The sequence below is a fragment of the Corvus kubaryi genome, unplaced genomic scaffold (assembly GCF_017639235.1).
Source record: "Corvus kubaryi isolate FWS band 111438036 unplaced genomic scaffold, C.kubaryi_AGA036_p1.0 134, whole genome shotgun sequence".
In the NCBI taxonomy this organism is placed as follows: domain Eukaryota; kingdom Metazoa; phylum Chordata; class Aves; order Passeriformes; family Corvidae; genus Corvus; species Corvus kubaryi.
Window position 1 is genome coordinate 5,038,883 of NW_024580668.1, and position 24,684 is coordinate 5,063,566.

Here is a 24,684-nt window from a genome sequence, read left to right on the forward strand (position 1 = left end):
TGAATTTTCCTGTGGTGGACTGAGGAGTGAAGCTGTGTTTCCAAAGCCAGCACTCTAAAAGGGCACTGCTTACAGACCAGATCTCAGCTAAAAGCATTTCACTGCAGAGAAGGTGGTGCTCAGACTCATGAAAAGGGCATGGATTAAATCACCTTCAAATTATCTATTGCCATGAAGGTAATGCCACAGCAGAAGGTTGTGAGGGGGGGAAGAATCTGATGTGCATATCTCTATTTCTGGAGCTTTTGGTTCCTGCATTGCAGCCAGCTGAGTTCCCAGCACAGTTCCCTCTTGCTTTGAGCTTGTGGGACTTCCTACTTTCCTGCCCAGGACTGTCTTCCTTACACACCCAACAGAGGAACCTTTGTGTGGTGGGAGATTTTTTTCCCCCCTGAGATGGAGATTTATACTCACAGCTCAACTCGCACAAATTTACTTCTTAGAAAATTTTACAAATTAAGCCTAGAGAGAAGCAGAAAATGTCATTTTACTGGTGAGTTTGGTGGGAGGCTGATACACAGGGAGGCCTGGAGGGTCTGAGAGCTGAGAGCAGTGCTCTGTGCTGTGAGGATGATTCAGCACGTGCAGATTCTTCAGCATCAGGAAGCAAATGAGTTGCAGTGGTCTGTTACCAGAATTGTTTGGCCTGACAGGCATTAAGGGAACCACTCGTTGCTGTTTCTGATGGACTAAAAGTGAACAGAAACGGTGATATCATTGCTCTCCCAGATTTCTGTGCGATTTCAAATCCAGCCCCTGGCCTGGGTGAACCCAAGCTGGGCTCTGAACGCCGTCCTCTGGGAAACCGCTTCCCTGGCCCAGATGTCCTTACCTACATCACGTCACTGGTGACATCAGAACTGTAATTTGTCTGAACAAAACAAATGTGAGCTGCCAGCCTCCCAGAAGTACTGATCTACTCTTGGGACAGCTTCCCTTCTGCTCTATTGCTCTGTGGGATGTAACTCATGCACTCTAAGGGTAATTTCAGTGCATTTTTGAAGATTATTGTGTAAAACCTCCATACTGAATGGAAGTGTGGCAACTAAATGGATTAACTCTGCAAAAAGCAGAGACTGCTGGGTCTGGTACACAAATGCCGCTTGGAGTCATTAACCAAACTCCTGTGGAGTTATTAAAAGACTGCTGTGCTCCAGGGAAGGCAGGATCAGCCCGTGGGGCTGGATGCTGCCCTGTGTGTTCCTGCAAACATGGCACCTCAGGCAGGACTGAACCTTCATGTGGAAACCTCTGCAGAGCTCTAGAGCTGCTTGCAGGGCTCAGATTTCTTCCTTACAGCAAAATAATTCAAGTCTGAGGCTGCATGGATATGATGAGATCAATACATGCATTTACCTGTCAAGAATGACTTGAACAAGAGACTGACAAACATACTTTTGACAATTAATGGACCACAGCAATTATCCATCTTTCTGTAGCATGGTGAGGAGGTAACAGCAAGCCAGGGGATGGCAGGAGCAGAGAAATTCCAGGGCTGGATCAAGTGCAGCATATAAAGTTTAATTTACTTCAGCAATTTGCTCAGAGGAGCACTTTGCTCAGAGCTGACAAAACTATTTTTTGTTTTTTTCAGATATAGGATTGCCCTAACTGTGAAATGTGTCCCTGCCAGCCCCTCAAACACACCCAGCACGAGATATCGGTAAAAATGTCTGATGAAAAAAGGCAACACAAAACGTATTAAAAACCCAATAATTTAAGGTGGATTCTGTGGTGGTGTCGTGCCTTGTGAAGAAAAAAATCTTAGCGTGAAAAAAAATAAAACTGAGGACTTCATTATTTTTGGCAGGACTTCTACACATTTTGCGTATCAAAGGATTGTCATAGGGAGGCGATTATTTTATAGTCCATGAAATTTCCCTCACTCCTTCAGTTCTCCCATCCCAGGCAACCTCCCTGCAGTCTGAGGGGCCTCTTTATGGGATTACATTTCAGCTTCTCTCCTTTTTTCCCCCAGCCCCCCCATTTTATTTTTTTCACTGCTGGGGTATTTTTAAAAGACAGATTTATCCAGTTCACCACTGTGTTCAGTGGGTTATTGCTCTCCCCTGTAAGGTGGTCTAAGAAGGGACAGACGTTGTGCTGTCTGCCCAGGACCGAGAGGGAAAGGCGTTAGTGGTGCTCCTGATTCATTTCCCATGGCCATGATCCGATGAATGTTTGGGCTGGCATAAATCAGCCCTGCCACCCTGGTGACCCCACCACTGCCCTGGGCAGCTCGTTCCAGTGCTTGATAACCCTTTCAGTGAAAAATTTTTACCTAACATCCCATCCACACCTCCCCTGGTGCAACTTGAGGCCGTTTTCCTCTTGTCACTTTTTACCTGGGAGAAGAGACCATCTCCACCTGGCTACAACCTCCTTCCAGGGAGTTGTAGAGAGGGAAAAGGTCTCCCCTGAGCCTCCTTTTCTCCAGGATGAGCACCTACGTGCTCCAGACCCTTCCTCAACATCCAACGAGCTCTTCCAGACCGTGAAGACAGGAGGAAGACGACAGTTGTCTCAATAATTTTTCAGCCTGGGAAAGTTTCGCTCCTGTGAAATTCCCTGACAGCAGCAGCCGCAGCCCCGCGGGACACCCCCGCTCCATCCCCGCTGCCGGAGCTGCCGGGTGTCCCCGCTCCCCTTCCCGTGGCTCCACAGCCCTCGGGGGCAGACCTGCTGTGCCCCGGGGAGGCTGAACCGCATCCCCCGGGCTCCGGGAGCGGCCCCGGCCCGGCCCGGCGCTGCCCAGCAGGCGGCACTGCCCGCCCGCCGCACCGCCCCCGGTCCCGGTCCCGCACCGCTCCTGCTCCCGGTTCCGCACTGCCCGCCCGCCGCACCGCCCCCGGTCCCGCACCGCCCGCACCGCCCCCGGCCCCGGCCCTGGTCCCGGTCCCGCACCGCCCGCACCGCCCCCGGCCCCAGTCCCGGTCCCGGTCCCGCACCGCCCGCACCGCCCCCGGCCCCGGTCTCGGTCCCGCACCGCCCCCGATCCCGGTTCCGCACTGCCCGCACCGCCCCCGGCTCCGGTCCCGGTCCCGCACCACCCCCGGTCCTGCACCGCTCCCGCTCCCGGACCGCTGCAGCCCGGCTGGGTGGATGCGAGGCTGCCCTGGGCAGTGCTGAACGCTCCTGCCCCTGCTCCCCCACAGCCGGGGCTTTCTGAGTGAGATTTTAGGGTTGGGGAGACCGGAAGGTGCTACAGGCAGAGGATGCTGCTCTTGGCTGGCTGTGCTCTGCCTTCGTTCTTGTGAACGGGCAAACGTTCACACGTAAAATCACGTTTAAATAGAAATAACTGCAGGTAAACGAAGTGGGAGGACGCCATAGCAGGAACTGGCTCTGGCACTTCTCCATTGATCTCCCTCTGTTTTGTCCCTGCTCTCCACCTGTGTACCAGGAACAACCCAGCCTGGCTCCTGGATTGATGTTGTGCCTGCAGGAATGCTCACTGCAGCCCTTCCCATCTCATCCCATCAGAAAAAAATTACTAAGAAGAGTTTATCCATGTGAAAAACAGCTCCCAGCAGTCCTGCCAAGGTCAGTGCGAACGGCTGAGCTGCTGGGTCTCGCACACTGATCTTTTCCAGGCAATGCAGGACACCTTGGGGAGAAGGAGCACCCAAGCCCTCGCTTCCCATGCTCTTCTCCCTGCGCTCTGCAGCGACACATCCCACCTGTCTGCCCATGTTCTTGCTCCTCACTTAACTAGAAAAGAAAACCATGGACTTTCTCCAGGTCAGACAAGATCCACATGTGTATGAAACCTGGCTAGGGATTTAATTGAAGCAGGTTTGGGCACGGTGCTCTGCAGTGTTTGGTTTGGTCACCACCCCTCAGCCAGCCACGGGGACATCCTTCATGGGGAGAGGGATCTGCTAGTCCTTTCTCCAAGTGTGAAGTCCCAGGGAAGAACATGGTTCTGTGCAGGGTGAGGGTTGCAAAGAGACGTCTCCTCTTCCTAGCACCAGTCTGAGGGTCTGCTCTGGTGCAGGCCTGGGGTCACTGACTGTGCTGCTCCACCAGCAGGGATCTGGCTGCTCCAGGTGTCACCTGCACAGCTCATCCTTGCCCAGCCTCACCTGGGGCACAGAGTGAGGAGTTTCAGGGTGCTCTGCTCATTAATGAGTCTGTATGAATTCCCCACTGCCTGGCCCAGCATGACAGGAGGATTCACTCTCCCAGTGTGGGTGGGATGCTGAGGTCTCTGAGCCCTCTCCTTTGCTCTGCAGTTGCTTCATCCTGCCCTGCTGTTAACTCTCCTTGGAGGGATCATTGTGGGAAGCGGAGCAATTCTCCAGTTCCTTTGTGATCCCCACTGGGCATTGCTCCACTTTGATTTTCTTTCTTCCTCTCATTGACTTCTTAGCTCCTGTAAACAGCAAGGTGACAGCAGGAGTTAACCACAGAGAAATGGATTTACACTTCTGGAGTCAGCATGGCCTCATCCCAAAATAGGGGCAGCGCAGGAGGAAGCAAAGCTCAGAAAAGCAAAGATGAAGGGAAACCCCTCAGATGTGAAATGTGTGGGCATCCAAGGGAGGCTGTTGTGATCCTGGACACAAAACAACATGTGAATTGAAATAGGCAGAGAACTGACCTGGTGCAGGAGCGTCCCTGAGAGGGTACCCAGACCAGTAGGACGCACTCCATGGATTTCTTCCCATTCCAGTGTGGTTCATGGCCCACACCATTTGCTGAGAGAGGTGCTACGCCAGTCCATCACCCCATTCCTGCCACAGCTGCACCCACCCCTCACTTGGGACATCCACATCCAGTCCTGGAGGGTTGTATGTGTCTGCCCTGGGCTACACAGGGCAGCTTCCTCCCCACTGCTCCAAGTGCCTGGTTTTGTACAGCAAATTCTCTTGTTCCCCAGCTGTGGCGGTGTCCCCTGAGTGAGCAGGGCCCTCTGAAGGTCAGGCTGTTAAACAAATTCCCTTCAAGCTTAAGCAACAGCCCTCTCTACATTTATGGTTGGGCCAACCCTTCCCTGTTTTTACCACCAGTACAGAGTGGGTGAGCAGCGGGGTTTTTCTGACAGAGCATTTTTTAAGACCTGACAGACAAACTTCTTATCCTTGCCCTTATCAGGAGCAGTTTTCTGCTTATTCACTTGTAGGAAACATGGGTACAACACATTCCTCTCTCAGCAGGGAAACCTCCACAGCCACACTGGAAGATCAACAGAACTGGCAGAAACCTTTCTCTGAATGTCAATAACTCACCCCTGGGAATTTGGCCTTCCCCAGTCACCGCCTCCCTGACCAGATAAGCAAACACAAGGGACTAAGCTCTGTTAGCTTAGGTGGTTGGAGTGCTCTCCTGGTCACCCTGCCCAGGCTGCCCTGGCTAACCATTAGCGGGGGTTCCTCTGGCTGGAGATATGAGTGTTGCCAAAACATGGCTCAGAGGAGCACAGAGGAGAAACCTCCACTCCCTCAGTGTCCTCAGGCATTTCTCACAGGAATCCACCTGGAAGCAGCAGAAGTTGTAGCCCTGAGCTGATGCCCTGAGGAACTCCTCCTCCCTACCTTTTATCCAGGGATCCTGTCCTCTTTTTCTCTTCCTCTGCTGCACATGAGCTTTGTCTTTGGTGCAAAAGTATTTCCCATCAGCCTCAGCCTCTTGTAGGATCTCATCTTCATACTTCTCCTATACCAACGAGAAGAACAGTCAGTCTACAAACTACCCTAGCTTTCCCAGGGAGCTGGTGGCATTGCCAGGGACCTTTGTGACCATTGTTATGGAGTGATGACAAATGCTGTTCATAAACAGTCCTGACTGGCTGGAAAGAGTGGTACTTCTATCCCTCAGCAGCAAGTTGGGTAACAGGGTGGGAATGAGGTTTGGCACCTGGTGCAGGAAGAGCCATCACCTTTTGGAGGGAGCTTGGGCTGGGACAACCTGTCTCATGTCTCTAGGACCAGGCAGCCTAAGCTGATGGCTGAGGAGAACAAACAAACTAACCTCGCTGTCCGTTGTGTCTGGCTCATCCGATTCTTGCTTCCCAGACTCGGCTTCATCATCTAAAAAAAGAAGTTTTTTTTGACTGGTAAGAAGCTTAACAAGCTCATGAGCAGATACAGAGCCCCATGCCCAGGCTCAAAGAGCCACTGAGGCAGAAAACAGCTTCAGGAATAAACTGTGTTGTGCAGCAGAGGCACTGCAAGCTACGTGGCCTGGAATGAACGTTTAGGGGTGATCCAACAAGATTCGGTTGGGAAACCTGCTCCCAGGAAATCTGTATCCATAGAACTTTGCTATGCCAAGGTCACAAGAGCTGTCCCAACATCTGTGGCTATATACAGGTGGGTATTTAAGCCCCAGACTGCACCTTTCTGTTTGAACCCCAGGCGGGGAGAAGCGTGTTGGGGTGAAGAGGCCAAGAGGGACAATCCCCATTTTTGCTGCTGGTGTCAGTCAGTGGCTCTTGGCAGGGAATGTGTGCTGAGGAGCAGAGGAAGGAAAGGCAGGGGAGATACTTCCCTTCCCAGCAAAAGCATTCTGCTGTACACAGACCCTGGGGCTACATGGCCCCAGACATGTACCTGCACACACCTGACCTCTGCACAGGCTGAATCTGCATGGGTTGGGGGCCAAGCCTTGCTGGTGGTGGCATCACCCTGTCTGCACACACAGTGACACACCTGGGCTGGCCACAGTGGGCAGAAAGGGCTGTGGCCTCTTCTGAGGGACAGAGGCATCCCAGAAGTTCAATATTTGTTGCTCATGACACCCAGGTCTAGCCAGGATAGAGCTCAGCAGGGCAGGCCCCCTTGCTGCCCCTGCAGAGGTGGGAGAGCAGATGATGTTGCTTCCAGGCACTCCTGGATTCTCTGTAGCCTGATCCCATCCTCACCTTATCCTTCTGCAGGTTAAGGCTCACTAGAAAGTGCAGAAGTATTTGTGTATTGTTTCCTGGGCTTTGTGTCAACCTTAAGGTGAGAACTGAAGAAAGTCCTGTATTCCCACACCCAGAATGTAATCAGTTGAAATTCTTCTGCCATGATGATATCTCCTTAGCATGTAAATCACAGAGGACTCCCCTTTTTTTTTTTTCACCGTGAAAAATCCTGCTCCGAAGAGTGTTCCCAAACCACTCTGACACGCCCAGACCAACTAATCCAGGCGAGCTCAACTTTCCGGCCAAGCCAGTAAGGCTGGTACTGAGCAGCTCCCAGCAGACGTGCTTCCCACTCTGATCCCCATGGCTGCTTCCCACCCACCTGGACAAACCTGGCACCTGTGTCCCGTGGGGGTCAGGCAGGGAGGAAGCCTTGGAAGAGCTCTTATGGAGAATGGAGCAGGGAAAGGGAGGAAACCATCCTGATCTACCAGCTAGAGGCACCAGCATCCCTGGCTCCGTGCTCAACCCTATGTGCTGTGTCATCACAGGACACGCTTTAGAGCAAGGGGACAGGCAGGGATGGTTTTCCAGTGCTAGTCCTGCAAACCTCTTGCATTTTCCCCATCTCTGCTGAGAAATTCTGAGCTTCTTCTTCCCTGAGAGGAGCAGGAAATGCTGGAGCAGCAATGCTGGCTTGTTGCTGCTCACTGTGAAGTGGGTTTTGCCAAGAGGTTGGAGCTACTCTGGCTCCTTAGTCCCTGGAGAATTCCATGCCACTCAGCATGGAGTGCAGGGTGCTCTGCTGAGTGTGCAAGGACACCCCACGGTGGCTTCTGTCTGTGCTGGACAGAGACACTGGGCTTTTCTCCAGAAGAACTGGGATTGCTTTCTCCCTCTAGATACTGAGCCTGAATTTTGGACATATCTAGGGTGGAAAATTGAGCTCCCAAGGATGGAAGTGTGAAACCTGAAGTTTCTCCCAATGGCCCAGAAGAACTGAGAGCCAAGAACACTTTGTCCCTGGAAGGTGGCTTTGCAGGTGTGCGCAGAGCCCAGCAGAGAGCTCTGGGCTGGGAAATCCCTTCACCAAAAGGCATCTTTCACTCTTGCCTTCTCAAATATCACATTTACCTGGGCCTTCTTACCTGCTTCTCCCTTCTGTGCACTGACATCCCGTCTCATCCCAGCCTCAGGAAGGGCCTCTGGGTCACTTGGTGTGGAGTTGTTTGTCAGATATGCCCGTGAGAGCGTGAGCTGTGGGATACAGGGACACAGGGAGCACAAATGCTGCTGTCACCAGGCAGGAGAGGATTGTCCTCAGCCCTGACTTGATGACTGTGACACCCACAGGGACGAGCATCACAGAGATGTTCCTGTGCACTGTGGTGTGTTTGCAGGGAGCCCAGCACCTCCTGCAGCAGCCTGTGGGAGGGAGGGGGCACAGGCGCTGCCTGCCCTTGGGGCTGTATGGAAACCCTGTGGACACTGGAGGGGAGGTGGCGAACGAGAGGCAGGACTGTGCAATGTGCAAATTGGCTTCACACATATGAAACCCATCCTCCCACAGGACATTAATGCTGGTCACAATGGTGCCAGCAGCAGTACTGGACACCCTGGGGAGGGTAAGGGGCTGCAGTTCTGTGCCAACACGAGCTGTACTCACCACAGCTGCATCCTCCTCCTCCTCCTCCTCCTCCTCCTTGGCAGCGCCAGCCAGTGCCCGGGTGGCACTGCGCCAGTGGTAGGGACAGCGCGGCTCGTCCCGCTGTGCCCTGTGTCCCCCGCCGGGGCCGCGGGCTGCGGGCACAGCCGGGCTGTCGCCGGGGCTCTCCCGCGGGCTGCCGCAGCCCCGCAGCTCCCGGCGGCCGTGCCAGTCTGTGTCCCTGCCACGGCCGGACTCGGACAGGTCCAGTGGCGCGTCTGCATCATCGTCCCTCGCCTCCTTCACCTTCGCTCGGAGCTCGGAGCGGTCCCGGCTCAGCCAAAGCTCCTTCTCCCCCTTCCCATCGGCAGCATCGTCCAGGAAGGCCCTCTCCTCCTTGCAGCCCGCCGCGATGCCGAGCCACGGGGACAGGGGCCGCTCCCCGGGCGGGAGCTTTGTGTCGCCGTCCGCCCGCTGGCCTGGCTGGCTCTGCTGCAGGAGGAGATGCTGCAGCCGCTCCCGGTGCTTGAGGAGGTGCAGCTTCTCCTCCAGGTGCTGGTCCCTCACGTACACCATGGTGGCAGGAAGCTTCAGCAAGGCTGCGTGGTCTTCCCAGCTGTCCCGGGACCGCGTCCTGCCGTCGGCAGCTTTGGTCCGGAGCAAGTGGCTGGGGAAGCTGCCGCCGTCCCGGTCAGCCGGGGCGCACGGACTCGCCAGCCCCAGCTGGTGCAGGGAAAGGTGCTTGTGGAGGAGGCAGAGCTGCTCTCTCCGGGCATTCAGTTTTAGGTTTTCATAGGATGGAGCAACCTTGGGGGAGTCCAGTTTGCTTGCTGTTAAATAACTTTAAAAAGCGTGGGAAAAAAAATTACATTAGCTATATCACGTTAGGAAAAAAAAAATATAGAGCATTAGAGTTTTCCCATGGTTTCCCAGCTATGCAGGGATCTGTGTGGTCTCTCCTGCTCTTTCCATGCCCTGTTGCAGCTCTTGGCCAGTACATCATGCTTGTCTTTGGGTTCTGTGCTGGGGAGGAGGGTCCTGGTGGCCAGGGGCATCAGGCAGTCAGCAGTGGGTCTCCACATAGGGCAGGAAGCCATTCCCATCCCACCATCGAGCAGCAATCCCCTGTCCCTGGGCCATGGCAGCTCAAGGCAGGGGCTTGAGTAAGGGTAAGGATGCAGTGACTTCTCACATCAGCACTGCTGCTGAGAAGTCACTTTTTGAATAATGTCTTACAGGCAGCAACATCCTAAGCACCCCCCTGGGCTTTCTTAGTGCCTGAAGACCCCCCAGGACAGAGGAACAGCCCACCTGCCCCTAATCTCACTCAGCCATCCTAGGAAGGTTGGTACAGTGCAGGAACCTGCCCTGCAGGCCCAGTCCCAGCCACTGCTGGTTATTCGGCAGCTTCCATGAGTGCAAGCTGTTCTCAGGAATGCTCAGCAGACCTACTCACACCCCGGGGAAACTCACTGTCTCTACAGACAAACTCACTGGCCTTGCTCTATGCTCCCAAAATCATTTGTGTCACAGTCCGCCTGCTGGCTATGCTCCCAAAATCATTGGGGAGGATAAGCCTGGGAAGTGCTGAGCCCTGCAGGAAAGCCCATTAGAATAGATAAGGAGGAGCAGGAACTGCTGCCTGCCTGGGACCGTCCTTCTGCCTGGATATGGGGGCATCTGGTTCACTTTGTGGCTCTGTCTGAGCAGCTGGAATAACAAGAGGCTGATCTTGTTGTGCTGGATTCCAGTCATTTTTTACTGGTGTAAACTGGGAGATCCCCCCTCTCCGAGGCTGTGGGAGAAGTTTGGAGAGAACGATGGGCAGACACAGTGAACACTGGCCATCCATCCATGGAGGGCCAGCTGCAATGGGTCATGCATCAGGGCCACACCACGACCCCCAAGCTGGTACTCACGCCTCGAGGCTGGGGCTGTGCTCGCGCTCTGGAGGGAGAGGAGTCTTCCTCGCCGGTGGAGACACTGCTGCCCCTGAAGGACTCTTTTCCAGGAGGCAGGGTCTGGAGCCAGGTTTCACCAGGGCAATGGTTCCGTGCAGCTGGTTGGAAATCCTCTGGGATGCCTGTGCCAGAGGAGAGAAAGTCCAGGTGAGCCATTCTGCAGTGTGTCCTGGGTTCCAGGGAGCCTGGCTGAACTGGGACAACAACTGTTCCTCACCAGTGGGAACAAGACAGACAGATCCTGAGTGCGCTGCTTGATATGGTTCTGGTCAACAGCTCTATCAAGTTTTTATTCATTTTTCCAGGAAATTTCTGCTTCATGTACTCTCTATTTTCTGGCTGCACTGATTTGTAGAGCAGGAGGGTTTTTGTCTCCTCTTAAGTCATGATTCAGTGGCTTAACCAAGATAAGACCTTGCAAATTCCTTGTCCCCTAGTCAGGCCTTTACTCATGCAAGACTTTATTCACGCAAACTCCTGGCACACACTGGTTTGGTGGGTGCATTTCTAGTGGAGTGCCTGGGCTGATGGAGACATCATTGTCTCCATCAGCTGTCATGAAAGGCTCACCACATGTTCTGACTTGACTTTCCCCTGCCCACTTGGAGATGTCACCAACCCTTCCTGCGATCCCTATTAATTATCCCCACAGCCTGCCTGCAGCCTTACCAAAACCCCTTTTCACCTGCTCTTTCAAGTTTTTTGTGGAGGTCGAGTAAGCAAAACCTGTGCCAAAACAGAAGAATCTGTGTGGGTGTGTATGTGGGCTTGTCTTCCCGTGACCAGGAACAAGGTCCAGGTCCTGCAGTCTCATCTCCCAGTGCTCAGTGTCACCATATCACTCAGCAAACCTCAGCTGACACCCTCTCTGTGTTTGTCCTTGCAAACACTGAAAGCCAGGCCCTCTGAAAATGCCAATATTGATCATACTGCAGGTGGAGAGACATCTGTGGTGCTCTTGGGCAGGGCTGCTGTGGTGCCTTTGTTCTTGGTACCCACAACTCCCACAGTTTACATGTTCTCCAGCCTCTTCCAACCTTCATTATGCTCCAGCTCCCTGCTCACCCAGGAAATGGGGAGCTGGCTCTGTGGCTCAGGATAAGCTGCACTGAAATGAGGCTCAGCACAATCTCCCCAGGTGTTTCACTCCTCAGAGTTTTCCCCAGTAAGACCTCTGAGAGAGGAACCAGAGTGATGAGCAGAGGACCTAAGGATGTTGGAAGTGTGGTCATGGAGGATAAACACAGGAGCAAACAAGGATGTGCATGGTCACAGCAGGGACAGGAGCCTGTGCCAAGCTTTGCTTGCAGTGAGTGGCAATTTCTGCAGAGAGGATGGAGCTGGTGTTTGGTAGGTACCCTCCTTGGCTCTGGCAGTGACAAACTACCCAAGTCTGGCTAAGTCTTCAACCCCCCAAGTGCCCCCTACTCTTTCCCTATCCTAATCTGCTTGTCTTGATCCAGTTCAGATGACCACAGCAGTGGGGAGAAGGCCCGAGGACATCAGGCTACCTCTGACAACTCACCATTTCTGCAAGGCTGACTTCTTGGAGGACAGTGCCTGGAGAAATCCTGCTGCTTGGAGAGCTTCTCTGGAGCTTCTCTGGAGGCTTTTCTGAAAAAAAAGGCACAACCTGCTACCGTGATGGTCCCCCAGAGCTGCTGCAGCCCTGCCCTGCAGCGTGCTGGAGCCTTGCAGCCTCCCAGCAATGGCACTGGCTGGTACCAACCACATCTCAGTGAAGATTTTGTGTAAAAATTGCCTTCTGGCTCAAGCCAGCACCTGATGGAACGTGCCCTTCGTTGCATGTGTTGGTGGCAGCAAGGGAATGCCATGGTTTCTGCATGAACTGCCTTACAGTGGGGGCACCCAGCACTCTTTTGACCTAGTACAGAGCAGGGTGTTTCTCCCTTGACCTGAATTTTCCCCCCATCAGCTTTTCTGTCTGTGGTAATGTCCATCTGAGCTGCCAACAGCTTGATCTTTGCTCTCCAGACCCTTTCCCAGGGCAGTTTTGCACCATGGCTCGGTGACTCTTCACAGCCCCGGGTCCCTCAAGGGTGGCAGGAGCCAGCAACACCCACCTTCACTGAGCTCGAGGTGTGGCACATCCTGGTGGGCTTCTTCTGCTTCCCTGTGCTCTGTTTTCTCCGTGCTGACATTCCTGCTCACTGGGGACAGTAAAGTCAAAGGGGAGCTTGGTGTGGAACAGCTTTCTCTGGAGGTGACTCCTGGGGTCTTTGTCCTGTTGGAAGGAAAAGGACATGAATGAATGAGAAAGGGCAGGAGAAGGAAGGTTTTGGAGCCACTCTACTGAGAGCTCTGAGCCTGATATATAAATATACATATTTATGTATGTGTGCATGTGGATATACCGGATCCTCAGACTCACCTCCTTCCACTGCAGCTTATCAGTACCCAGCTGCAGTCTGGAGCATGGACAGAGCCAGCATGACAGCCCAAGGTGTGATTGCCCCACTTGGTCGTGGGTAACGTCACAGGAAGCCACGATGTTGGGTAAGCCAGGGCCCAGCTGTGGCTGTTGCAAAAGCTCTGTGGGAGCCTGTCCCTGGCTGGGCTTTCAGCCTGATGGAGGGGTGGATTCAGCACAGGGATGTGGTGTCTGTCCCCTGTCACCATATCAAGATGGAGGGGCTGGTGCTCTCGGTGACTACAGGGGAGTGACTGAATCTTGGAGACACACACAGAGTCCTGGAGGGACTCTGATGCTGGGACATGGATGGCTGGAAATCTTGCTACCCAGCATCTCAGGGGAGAGCAGAGCAGGGCAGGATCACTCAGTGCTCAGCAAGCCCAGCCCAGCCTACAGCTCTGGAACTACTCAGCCCTTGGGAAGCATCAGGGAGTAAAAGCTGGAGTTTCTCTTTAAGTGGATGGTGGTCCTGTGCTCCAAAGAAAACACATTTCTAATCTAATCCCTCAGTGCTAATTCCTCTGGACTTTAAACCCTTGAGGAATGAGCTGATTTGTATATATTGGCCAGCCTGGCAGGTTACTTGGCTTCCAGCACAGTGCTCTGCTGGGCTATGAACCTGTTGGTGCAGATCACTTCTCCCTCTTTAACCCCATCACAGTCCCTTGTGTGTCACTCTCCTTCCCCCAAAACAACCCATTTCCTGCAGGCCGTCTCTGGCTGCTGCAGGAGGGGAGCTGGTGCCATGGAAAAGCCATGGAAGCCCATGCAAGCTGCCCAGGGCTTTGTTTCCAGGGGGTTAAATATCTTTTTTCCCCAAAAACGAATCCTTGGATGCTGGTGAACAGGGGAGTGAGCAAAGATCAACAAGGATTTTGAGACCATTAGGGATTTTTCTGTGTTTAACATATACAGGAATCCACAGGAATTAGATGCTAAAATACCCCTGAGGATGCCACAGTCTGGATGTTGCCCTGCTCAGCTGTGGGGATGCCCTGGTTGTTACCAACACCCCTTGTAAAGAATGAAACCAGGAAAGTGCTTACTCCAGGCTCCGGAGCCTCTTCAGTTCCTCCCTGAGAGTTTTGTTCTCTTCCCTCAGGCGGTTGGTCTCGTTTGCTGCAGGGACAGAGATGGTGCTGTGAGTTCAGGTGCTGCAGAGAGAGAGCTGATGCTCCTCACAGCTCACTGGGGTGCCCGGGGGAGGAGGAGGGAATGGCACCGGGTTTTGGAGGGATGTCGAATTTCCTTCCTTCTTTGTTAACATGCTGGGGCTAAAGGATAAAAGAGAGCAACTTTCTGACTCAGGTTTCATCGGGATTGGGTCTGCTTGCAGCTCGCCCAGCTCAGGGGCAGAGCACGACCCACATGAGGCAGTGGTGGGTTGGACACAGCCAACATCCTGCCCCTGAACACCAGGGCACGGTGAAGAGGGGGTGCTGTGTTAGGGGGAGGGCTGGGGGTCTCTGGGGGGATCAGACAGAGGCCAGAGGGAGCTGGGAGCACCCAGCACTGGGTGCTGCAGCAAGGAGGCCACAAAGAGCATGGGTGGGCTCCCAGGCATGGTGCCTTGCCTTGCTCCTGCTTGAAAGCAGCACTCGGGGTGCAGTGGCATAGCAGGGGAGATAAACCAAGGGCTCTTGGCACCTCTCCATCCCTCCTAAATGCCTTATCTCCTTTACCCCCATGACCCTCCCTGGGCTGCTCAGATCCCCAGGGAAAAACACCCTGTGCCTCAGCAGTGCTGGGAGCTCTGCCAAAGGCTCAGGAGAGGATCCATCACACGTGTTGCTTGATTTCATTTACCCGTGCTGAGCTGCTGCTGTGACTTTCCTGTCTTTGCCAGAGTGTTGCTCCTGCTGTGCCAAATGCATCCTTTTCCCAGGCAGCTGACATGGCCCGGAATCTCTCATTTTTCTGGAGGTGTGGAGGACTGCAACCCCCAGCTCTGATGATTTGTGTGAAGGGTTATGTCTGCTTGGGGGGACGTGAGCTGCCATCCACGGTCCTGCTCCCTCCCTTCTCCCCATCCCCAAACCCTTCCCAGGTTCCTGCTCGCCACGAGGGCTCACGTGCAAATATCTGGGAGAGGGGTTTGAGCAAAGACTCAGCCTGCCAAAGCTGATCTTACAGCGGGTGTCAGTACGTACAGAGGATGAAGATGTGCTGCAGGCTCTGGAAATGAGAGGTCTCATACTCATTCTGCTTCTTTTTGGCCAGCTCCTGGGTGACCATGCATCTGTCACAAAGACCAGCTCGCAGCCTGGAGGAAGGAAACCCCACAGCTTGCTACCATATGGTTTCCATGGGAGAAATAAGTTCCTGCCCTCCCCGTGGAGAAGTGTGAACACCAGACCATCACCCAGAGCCACCCCTGCAGCCCAGCACTGGCCCTTGCACCCCTCCTTATCCAGTCCCACCACCACCAGCCTAGGAAAGCTCCTATACACGTGCCCAGGCTCCTCCAGCTCTCCCAGCAGCTGAGTATGGGAAAAATAGAGGTTCATGTGCTACATCCCACTCTGGGGAAGACAGCAAATCCCAAACTCTCCCCCTAGGAGAGTGTAGTTGCTGCCACTCAGCAGCACCCTACTTAAAAACAAATCCTACCTGTTTTCTAACACCTTTACATTTTCTTTAAGGACCTTCTGTTGTTCCCTTAACTGGTGATTTTTAGCAAATAGCTCTTCAATTCTCTGAGCATCGCTAGTTGAAGAAACAGAACAAAGACAAGAAGGTTATTAGATTTCTCCCTAAAACCCATGCCTTCATCCACAATGCCCTTATTCTTGTGTGTCAGGAGGGGAAACAAATGTGTTGGAGCCTGGATGCTGCCCTGTGACACCCTCCTTGGAGTCAGCAGCTTAATTCCTCGCAGTTATTGCTTCCCAAGAGGGCAAGAACCGGCTGGCACAAGCATCACCTGCCAGTGGGAAGGCAAACTGGAGCTGGACTGGGATCCCCCAAGCCCTGCCTGGAGCCAAAAGGCTTGGATTTGGCAGTGCCAGAATGGCAAATGGTGCTCTCTAATCCAGCAGTCTTGGAGGATAACTGGGGAAGTCTGAAATTCCAGTGGTGTAACCACCCCTCTGCCCCCCCGCCCTGGGATCGCTCACCGGCACTTCTCCGTCGTCAGCTCCGTCACCTTGCTGTGCAGACCTGGAATAATGAGCAGACACGGAGAGGTGGGTGTTTATTGCCAATCCCCTGGCACTCAGGAGCAAACGGCACTGATGGAATTTCAGGAAGGTGAGTGGCTTTGCAGAAATCTCATCCATTCACAAGCCTTATCTCCGATAAGGAATAACACATTGCATGTGTTAAGCACTGTCACAGTTTAATGGAACTGGGAAAGTTGTACAAAGTCTGAGCTCATTCTGTATCCCCACTATTTAATGAGTCTGCATTTCCTTCCCAGACCCAAAAAGTCTGGTTTAGTTTTGTTTCTACTTATTTCTCACTACAGCTCACATTTCCCAGGTGGGCAGTATTTTATAGCTTTCAGGGTTGGAAAGCATCTTGGAGAATATTTACAGCTGAACAGCTTTCCTTGATGGATCTGCAGACATTGTATCCTGTCAAATCCATTTTATGCAAAGTAGATGTAAACATGTGGTTTAAATTGCTCAACAGTTTCCTCTAATTCTCACACGGCTTGAAATTACACAAGAGAAGAATGGATTCATAAGCCAGAATCATCCAAAAGTGCTGAAGTTTTGTTCATAATATTGATACTGGGAATTATTCAAATAGGAAAACAATTGGACTTGGCACTTGGTCGCTTAACCTAATGGGTTTTATTTTAATAATGTATGACCTGAGAAATAATTTATTCCCTAGAGGAATAAGCTATCCAACCTGACTCAAATATTTCCTTTAACAGAGCTTCATCTCCTGCTGCTTCTGTCTTACAGATTATTGCATCTTTCTGCTTTCCCTTTGATCCCTCAGTATCCAAATACACTCCAATCCTCGCTGCTTGGAGCAGATGTCCAGCAGGTGTGTGTGTCACCTCTGCAAAGCTCCCAGCTCCCCTTTACCATGGACCATGACAACAGGGGCAGGAAAGGAACCAAATCCCCCGTGGTTCCTGCTTGCAGCAAGTGGGATTCCTGCTGGGACTGAGCACCTCCATGGTTTGCTTTCCAGGAGCATGGAGAGCAGGAATGTCCTCTCCCTTCTGCTCCTTCTCATCATTTAAAAGTTACTTTTTTCTCAGTGTGCCAATGAGAGGTACCAAGGTGCCATCAGAGGGTGTTCTCCCCTGAGGGACAGGCTGTGACCCCATGTCCCAATCCATCCCCGTGGGTGCTGCTTGCTCAGCACTAATCCCCAAAGCTCCCTAATCTGCACCTGCTGCTCCTCCCTTCAGGTTACATTACAAAGAAATGGATCTTGGCCAGTTTTTGATAAGACATTTTTTGTCTCCCTACCTTGGACCTCTTTCTCGTGGATTTCCTTGAGCTTGTTCAGGAACTCTGCAAAACTCTCTGTGGTCATGTTCAGGACTGAGCCACACACCAGGCTCTGTCCTTTTGCTTCAAATTATTCAGGTTTCAGCCTAAAATAGAAAGAAAAAGTCCAACAAAAGAGATGTGTCGTGTGCATGTGGTGCTCTGGAAAGGACAAAGCCCAAAGCTAGGAAGGGAAATCATTTGCTAAACCAGGGATGCATTTTTGTCCACCCTGCCTCAGCGCTGAGCATAGCTAAGAGCATGTCTTAGATACTGGGAGAAGCCCAGCTGGAAAATCAGGCTTTTCCTCTACTTGTTGGGCAGTTTAAATTGCATTTCTCTGGGATGAGGTGGGGTAGGGCATCTTGAGCATAAAGAAGGGACTGCAGAACTCGTGTTGGAATGACATGGGGACTGATGATGGGGAAATTCACAACAGCTTTGGTGCTTGAGCCTGATGGGCTCATCTCCTGCTGGGATATTCCCATGCATCCCTCCTCCCTCTGGCACCACACACAGCTTTTACAGAGGCAACACACAGCACTTGGCCGCCCCACTGTCACTGCCCAGGCTTTATACATGGCCTCGCTGGCTGTACCCTCTTTGAAACCTTGGGAGACACCCAACAGACCTTTTTCACCCAATGTTACAGAGAAACCAGGAGAGGTGGTGTCCAGAGCCAAGACTTGCAGGAAGCTGGCATGAGCACAGCACCTGTGGGGTCCTCTGGAACCACCAAACCCACACTGGGAAAGAGGAACCTCCACATGAAGGCATTTAGCATCTCCACATGGGATCTTCTCTCCCAAAAATCATTCTGGGTTAATGAGTCATGGCGAGTAACCCCAATGCCAACAAAGCACCTGGACACTCAGCCTTCAACCACGAAGAGATGACCAGGGAGAAAACCTCCCCTGTGCTGCTGGAAAGCGAAGAGTGGGCTGGGATCTGGGCTTTGCAGCCCCACGGGGAAGGTCTGTGCTGGGTTCCAGCGCTCTCCCAGCCCAGCTCCCGCCCGTGCCTTTATCTGCATGCAGAGCAGGGATGTGCCAGATCGCCTGCATATGCAAGATGTGGGCACGCAGAGCTGGAAGAAGAAAGTTTCCCCTAAAGCATCTGGTTTTCAAAAGAAATGAGGCACGCGCCAGCAAGCACAAGCAGCGAGCTCGGCAGGCTCGGATCGGCGGAGCAGCTGCTTGAACATGAACCATCCCAGAGCCACTTTGGCTTTTGAGCAAATCTGATGCAAACAGAGTAGAGATCTCACTCTCTGGGGAAACAATTAAAGAATATTCACTGCTCCCGCTTCCCAGGGCATAACCCACCCGTTCCCAGGCTGAGTGATCGATCCCGGCAAATAAAAGCATGGTGTGGCTCGTCCAGCTCGAGATCTCCTGCTGTGAAATGGGATTGGGAGCTGACCTCAGCCCCAAGAGCCACAGCTGAAAACCAGCCAGGGGAAATAACGTGCAAAACAGGAAAAAACCCTCCTGATGTTAATGGGATGCACTTCCAAGGATCACTGAGTCCTAAATTCGGCTCTGCCCTGGGCAAAGCACCTCCCCAGGGCTGAAGGGAGGTTGTGAGATCAACCACTGCCACCACGGGACTGACACCCCAAGCGCCAGCGGGGAAGGCTCTGAAGCACTCAGGCACTAATTCCATTTTCATTCTCCAGTGCTGTAATCTGGGAAGGGATTGCAACTGGGAGCAGAGGAGTTGGTGGCTGCATGTGCTCCTACTGTGCTCACTGCTGCTGGATCAGGTCCTGCCCACCTTGTACTAAAGGGTACAGCCCTTTCCCCAAGGCTGGTGTCTCCGAGGGCTGAACCCAGCATTTCGAGACACAGGGCTCCAGCTCCGCCATCCCGGGAAGGTGACACCCTGGCTGGGACTGGTGCCAGCCCTCTGCTCGGGGAGGTAGGGCTGGGCTGGCGTGTGGTGGGAGGCGCGGGGGCAGCCCAGGTGCTCGGTGCCGGATCCGGATCCCTGCAGCTGTGACTCAGTGCTGCGGGCAGAGCCCGGCAGATCAGGATTTGGGGCTGGGGTGTGGGCAACACCTTTGCCTTCTGTGCATGGCTGAGGCCGTGGTGCCACCAGGGTTGGGGATCACTGCTGATTTTCTTCTCCTCAGAGTTCTCAGGGAAGTGGGGACCTGTGACCTGCTGCAGGTCCAATCAGCAGGGAAAAGCTGACAGTTTTGGTGATTTTTGAGATGCCAGAACCCATCTCTGCCTGCAGATGGAACAGCTGCTCTGTGGTAAATCTGGCGAGGACCTTGGGTCTTGTCTGTGCACACACATGGTAACAGAGACCCTGCATGAGCATCACTCCCCATATGTCTGTTCCCAGGATTCAGCCTTTTGCAGCAGCAGAACAGCCCCACCAACAGCCCAGGCTCCCTGAGAGGCTCAGCTTTGCTCCCTCTTGCCCAGTGTGGAGAGGTGAAGGTGTGAAGCTGCAGCTCCTAGCTCCTCTACCCTGCTCCAGAGGATTTATTGAGGGAGATTTATTGCTGAAGCCCAGACCACAGAGTGGCTCAGTGTGGAGCTCTCTCCCTGAGACAGGGATTTCATTTACAGCCCCGAGCCCTTTGCAGAGCTGTCACTGTGATGTAGAGCCCGCGGTGCCAGATGCGGCCCCGTGGCAGGGCTGGAGCAGCCCTTTGGGGTCCTGGCAGGGCCGGGCGTATTTCACAGTGACGGCTGCCCTCTGCAAACAGAGCCCCAGTGTCGGGGACCAAAGGTGAACTCCTCATCCAGGCCCTAAATCTGAAGGGTTTGGAGAGCCCAAGACCTGGGGTAGAGCTGTTGTTGACTGCCATGGCTTTGCTCACCTGTGCTCTGCATCCCTCAATGCTCAGCTCAGGGTGGGACAAGGGCTCCAGGTTGGGGCACAGGGATGTCCCTGGGATGTCTGCTCTCATGCACGGGGCTGGGGCAGCCCCCAGCATCTTCTGGGTACCAATGGCATCACTCCTTGGGCAGGATGCTCCTGTTGTGGCTGGGGAAAGGAAAAGCAGCAGGGAGGTTACTTTCTGTCCCATCCAAGGGGGCTGGGGAAGGGATGGACTTGGGCAGCTGGCTCTGAGAGCACAGCCAACCCCCATTCCTTGGTCCCCAGGGGGTTACTGACCTCTCAACACCATCCCCAGCACTGTCTGTCACACTCACAGTGAGCCACAGCACATTCCCACCCTCAGCTGTGTCTCCTTTCAGAAGGATAAAGCAGCTCATTAACTAAATGAGCTTAAATCATTAAAAAAAAAAAAAGCAGAAAAGAAAAAGGCAGGACTGTGACATTCTGACACTGTGGGATCAGTGAAGCTTAGTGGATTTACCACCAGATATTTCCCCATCAGCAGTGCTGGAGTTGTTCAGCTCTGGGCTGGATTGATGTCACACACCTTTCTCTGGGCAATTGTTGGGCAGAGCTGCTATAACCAGCCAAAATTTCTTTCCTTGGCTACCCTACTAGATTCCTGGTCTAATTTTAGAATTATAATACAAGTTTGTACTCAGAAAAACCGCCTGATCACTCATGGAAAATCTGCAGTGCCAGGAGTATTTCACAGGCCAGTGTGGAGCTAATGCTCTTTGCTGATGTACTTTGCTTGGCAGTTTGAAGAGGGCTTTTTTGGTAGGTTGAGGGATTCTTTTTTTCTTGCTGGGTATTTATTTATTTGCATGACTTAACATGGCACAGACTGCCCTAAAATGGAACCCAGTGACTGCTCTCCACTGTGCTGGGTTTGCTGTGGGTGCTGCACAGGGGCTGCCAGACTGCAAAATTACCTCCCAACAAGTGAGACAGGAGGAGCAGCCTTGGCTCTTGCCTCTCCAGGGAGGAGGATTTGGTGCCTTCCTCTACCTCACACAACCTGAAAATCCTCCCCGGAGCAGGGCAGCTGCTCCGTGCTGCTCCACCAGCCCAGGGGCCGGTTTGCAGTGAGCCCCAGGTTTGCCTCTGCTGGCTGTTGCAGGGGGGTCCCACTTGGGTGATGTGGAGCTGCAGCACGGCTGCAAACTGCCCCAATGGCCCTTTGGGTTTGTGGGCACTGTGCTGCTCACAGCCCCCTGAACCAGTCCAACAGGATCAGCAGCACCAGGGAGATGCTGGCCCTGCTCACGTGTGCACAGACGTGTCCCACTGCAGGGAGAGCAGAGCTGGAGCAAACCCTCCAACCTGCAGCTCCAGCCTCAAGTCACAACCTGCACACTGATTTACTTCTACCCCATAAAGTCTCTGTTGCCATAATACAGCACAGTCCTGGTGATCACAAACCCAGCAGCTCAATTTCTCCCCCACTACCCTGGCCCTATGAAGGCAGCTTCTGCTTCTCCAGATGCTGTGGCAGTCACCAAACCCTCAATATGGGTTTTCTTCCATTTCCTCATTTCCACTTAAGAGCCCCTATTCCCCTCAAGAGCCCCTTGCAACAGGAACCTTGTTATCCTTGCAACAGGGACACCCCTGCTGCCAACTCCAGCCAGAGTCTTGGCTGCCCTGGGCTTGCAGGATCGCTAAAGCCAGAGCTGTTGGTCCTCTGCAATACCTGAATATACATAGGAATCTGACTTTGGCTTTTACATAGCAGGGGGAGCAGTTTGAGGGTCTCTCCTTGCACCATCCCCAGCTGGGAGGGAGGTTTTGTCCTCCCACTCCCCAGCTCCTGCTGCTTTGCTGAGGTTTAACAGTAAATATTTGTTCTGCTCCCCACTTGATAAGGAATGACGTTTGGACCCACCAGCTGTGCCGTGATGCTCCCCAGAGTGTGGTGGGCTTTGGGCAGACCTGTGGGCAGGCCTGTCTGCCCACAGGAGGATTCAGAAGAGGGTTAAAAGTAGCCACTTATCTGCCCGTTCATCTCAGGGTAACCACAGGTTCTATAAACATTACTCAATTAACACCCCAAAATGCTCTGGGAAGTGGGTAATGAGACATTATCACGTTTTTAGGGTGTTTTAATTGCAAAGTGGCGAGGCTCAAGAATAGCTCAAGGCCCTGTTGGGATTGGAGGCATGTGGTCACTGCCCATCCAAAACACTCCCACTGCCACCCCCAGCTGCAGAGCCCCTGGCCGGGCAAAGTGGCAGGAAAATACCCTGGGAATCTCTGATAGATGGTGGTTATCACCCCGCTCCCTGCTTGTGATCCTGTTATGCTGCTCATGGTGCCTGGACAGCACCTTGGTCTCTCTGTCTTCTTCTCCATGGCAGGAGACCTCCCCAGAGGGTCTCCTCAGAGCCCGCACTGCTCCTGGCATGGGGAATTCATCATTTCTGGTCCTGCATGGGAAAGCAGGTCTTGTGTGGGAGAAGGGGCACGAAGATTCCTCTCAGTCCTGCTTCCATTAGCTGGCACCTCTGCTCCTGCTGTGTGAGGGGTGTACGGGCAACCTGAGTCAAGAAAATGGCCATGCAAACAGAAAGAACAGATCTATCTCCCCGGATATCCCCAGATGGTGAAGTCTTGGACAGGATTAGCTTTTCTCTTCAGCACTAAAAAAGGAGTAACATCCTAGGAAAACCCAATCCTGCAAAAATCTTCTGGGTGTTTAGCCCTGCTTCAGCACCAAGGATGAGTCTTACCAGCTCAGCCCCACGTTGTGCTGTCCAACAGCTGGGACAGACACGGTTGGGCATCTCTGCATGTCCCAAATGCCTGGTGGCACACTGGTGTTGGGGACACGTTGCCCCCTAGGCTAGGTTCTGAATCAATGCATCAGTGTCCTGCATCCTCTGGCGGGGGGGGGATCTGTGGCCATCTACCCTGTAAGTGCTCTGAGGACATTCCTCATCATGGCACTGTCCCAGCAGAAGGGACAAGGAGCAGGCAATGGGGCCAGTTCAGCCCACAGCAACAGACCCCTGTGCAGGGAGGCAGCGTGTGTGGGCACAGCCTCTCCCCTGCAGCGATCCCACCACCGCTTCCTTCCTCCTGGATTTAAAGTAGGGAAGAAGGCTGCCAGCCCTTGGTAGCATTACACCTCATGCCTGGGGCTGCTGGAAGCCCAGCGAGCTCCAGCCTCTCTCAATATTTGTGCTGCCTGAAGGAACATATCTGGACAGCCCAGGAGAGCACTGTCAGCATGTCCCACAAGGGACACAACTGGGACAGAGGTGGGGCACAGAGGGCCACCAGCCAGGTAGCAGGGGTCGCCACAACCCAGCTCCAAGCTGCCACTGAGAGAAAAAGGAGCAAATTTATTCTCAGCTTTGGCAACAGAGATGAGTTCAAGGTGTGAAATGGGGTGGGAAGGGAGACCCACAACTCCATTGAAAGTTATTTGGCGCCCAGCACATGCATGGCTTGGTGCAGGTCAGGGCTGCCCGAGATGCTGCACGGAAGCTGGGTCAGGTGTGGAAGGGGGTGATGCCCCCTCAGTGCCCAGCACCAAAACCCAGGTGCTGCCTGCCCAGGATGGGCGCTACTGCCATCCCACACAGTCCCACAGTCCAGCCCACATGGCCACAGCTCTGCTCCCCCGTGGCTGTCACACTGCTGGATGCTTGCTCAGAGAAGTTTTCTGTTCCTTCCTCTGGTCCTCACTGGCCAGATGCAAATGCGACTGGGCTCCCTGGTACTCACATAAACCCTGACACCCACAAATTGCTCTGACCCTCCACAGCTATTTCACTCCACCTGAGTGGATCTGGATGCCATTTCTCGGCATTTCGGATCGCAGGGATATCCCATTAACTTTCATGCTCGAGTGGACAACGCCAGAGGAACAGTTTTTGCCAACAGGAGAGCCCTGAAGTCCTGGCTGGGAAGCTGTCCCCAGCCCAGGCAGGCTCAGGTCCACTCCCCACTGACCCCTCAGAGCTGCCACTTTGCCACAAACCATCGGCTCCCCAGCTGCTACACAAATCCAAATTTCCTCCTCGAACTCTGAGAAAAGCAAGCAAACCCATGACACACCAACCTCTGCCCATCAGATGGGAGCTGGACCAGGCTTTGCATCTGCTGGCACCGAGTGACAGCTCTCTCAGCGCTCTGCTGAGCAAATTTTGGGCAGCTCTCCCCTCGTGGCTCACACCAGCTCCATTCCCAGCTACACAACACTGCCCAGGATGCTGGGGGACAGAGAAAAATCAGTGCAAGCACAACACTCACGTTGGAGGACTGCGTCTGTGTCTCTTCTTTGGCTCCTGGAGCTCAGTTAGGTCGTGATCAGCAGACGGTCATCTGGGACACGGGAGACAGGAGTGAGCAGTGTGGGTGAACTTGCACAGACAATAAGCCATAATTTTTCCTTGCAGCCTAACTGGTTCTACTGGTTTGCGTTTCTTTGCCCCAGCAGCAGAAAGGAGGCTCAGCTTAGCTAAAGCTGCCTG

General features: G+C 53.5%; 1 protein-coding gene across 1 annotated transcript; it reads right to left on the reverse strand.

Moving 5' to 3' along the window:
* Positions 1-3,760: 3,760 nt before the first annotated feature.
* RBBP8NL (RBBP8 N-terminal like) lies at positions 3,761-24,605 on the reverse strand. The gene is made up of 15 exons (XM_042046276.1): positions 24,464-24,605; positions 20,181-20,347; positions 17,324-17,451; positions 16,007-16,049; positions 15,501-15,596; positions 15,041-15,153; positions 13,937-14,009; positions 12,541-12,701; positions 11,982-12,070; positions 10,415-10,578; positions 8,517-9,336; positions 7,999-8,107; positions 5,974-6,032; positions 5,538-5,658; positions 3,761-4,375 (listed from the first exon to the last, which is right to left on the reverse strand). The coding sequence occupies exons 3-15, from the start codon at positions 17,388-17,390 to the stop codon at positions 4,257-4,259; spliced, it is 2,034 nt and encodes a 677-aa protein (XP_041902210.1). The 5' UTR covers positions 17,391-17,451; positions 20,181-20,347; positions 24,464-24,605; the 3' UTR covers positions 3,761-4,256.
* Positions 24,606-24,684: the final 79 nt, after the last annotated feature.

What these genes read in the sequence shown, in the direction of transcription:
- RBBP8NL (XM_042046276.1), bottom strand. Translation starts at nt 17,390, where the DNA reads ATGACCACAGAGAGTTTTGCAGAGTTCCTGAACAAGCTCAAGGAAATC. An exon ending in CTGACGACGGAGAAGTGCCG is followed by an intron (nt 15,597 to 16,006) that starts GTGAGCGATCCC and finishes TTCTTCAACTAG; the next exon opens with CGATGCTCAGAGAATTGAAG. An exon ending in AAGAGGCTCCGGAGCCTGGA is followed by an intron (nt 12,702 to 13,936) that starts GTAAGCACTTTC and finishes TCCTTCCAACAG; the next exon opens with GACAAAGACCCCAGGAGTCA.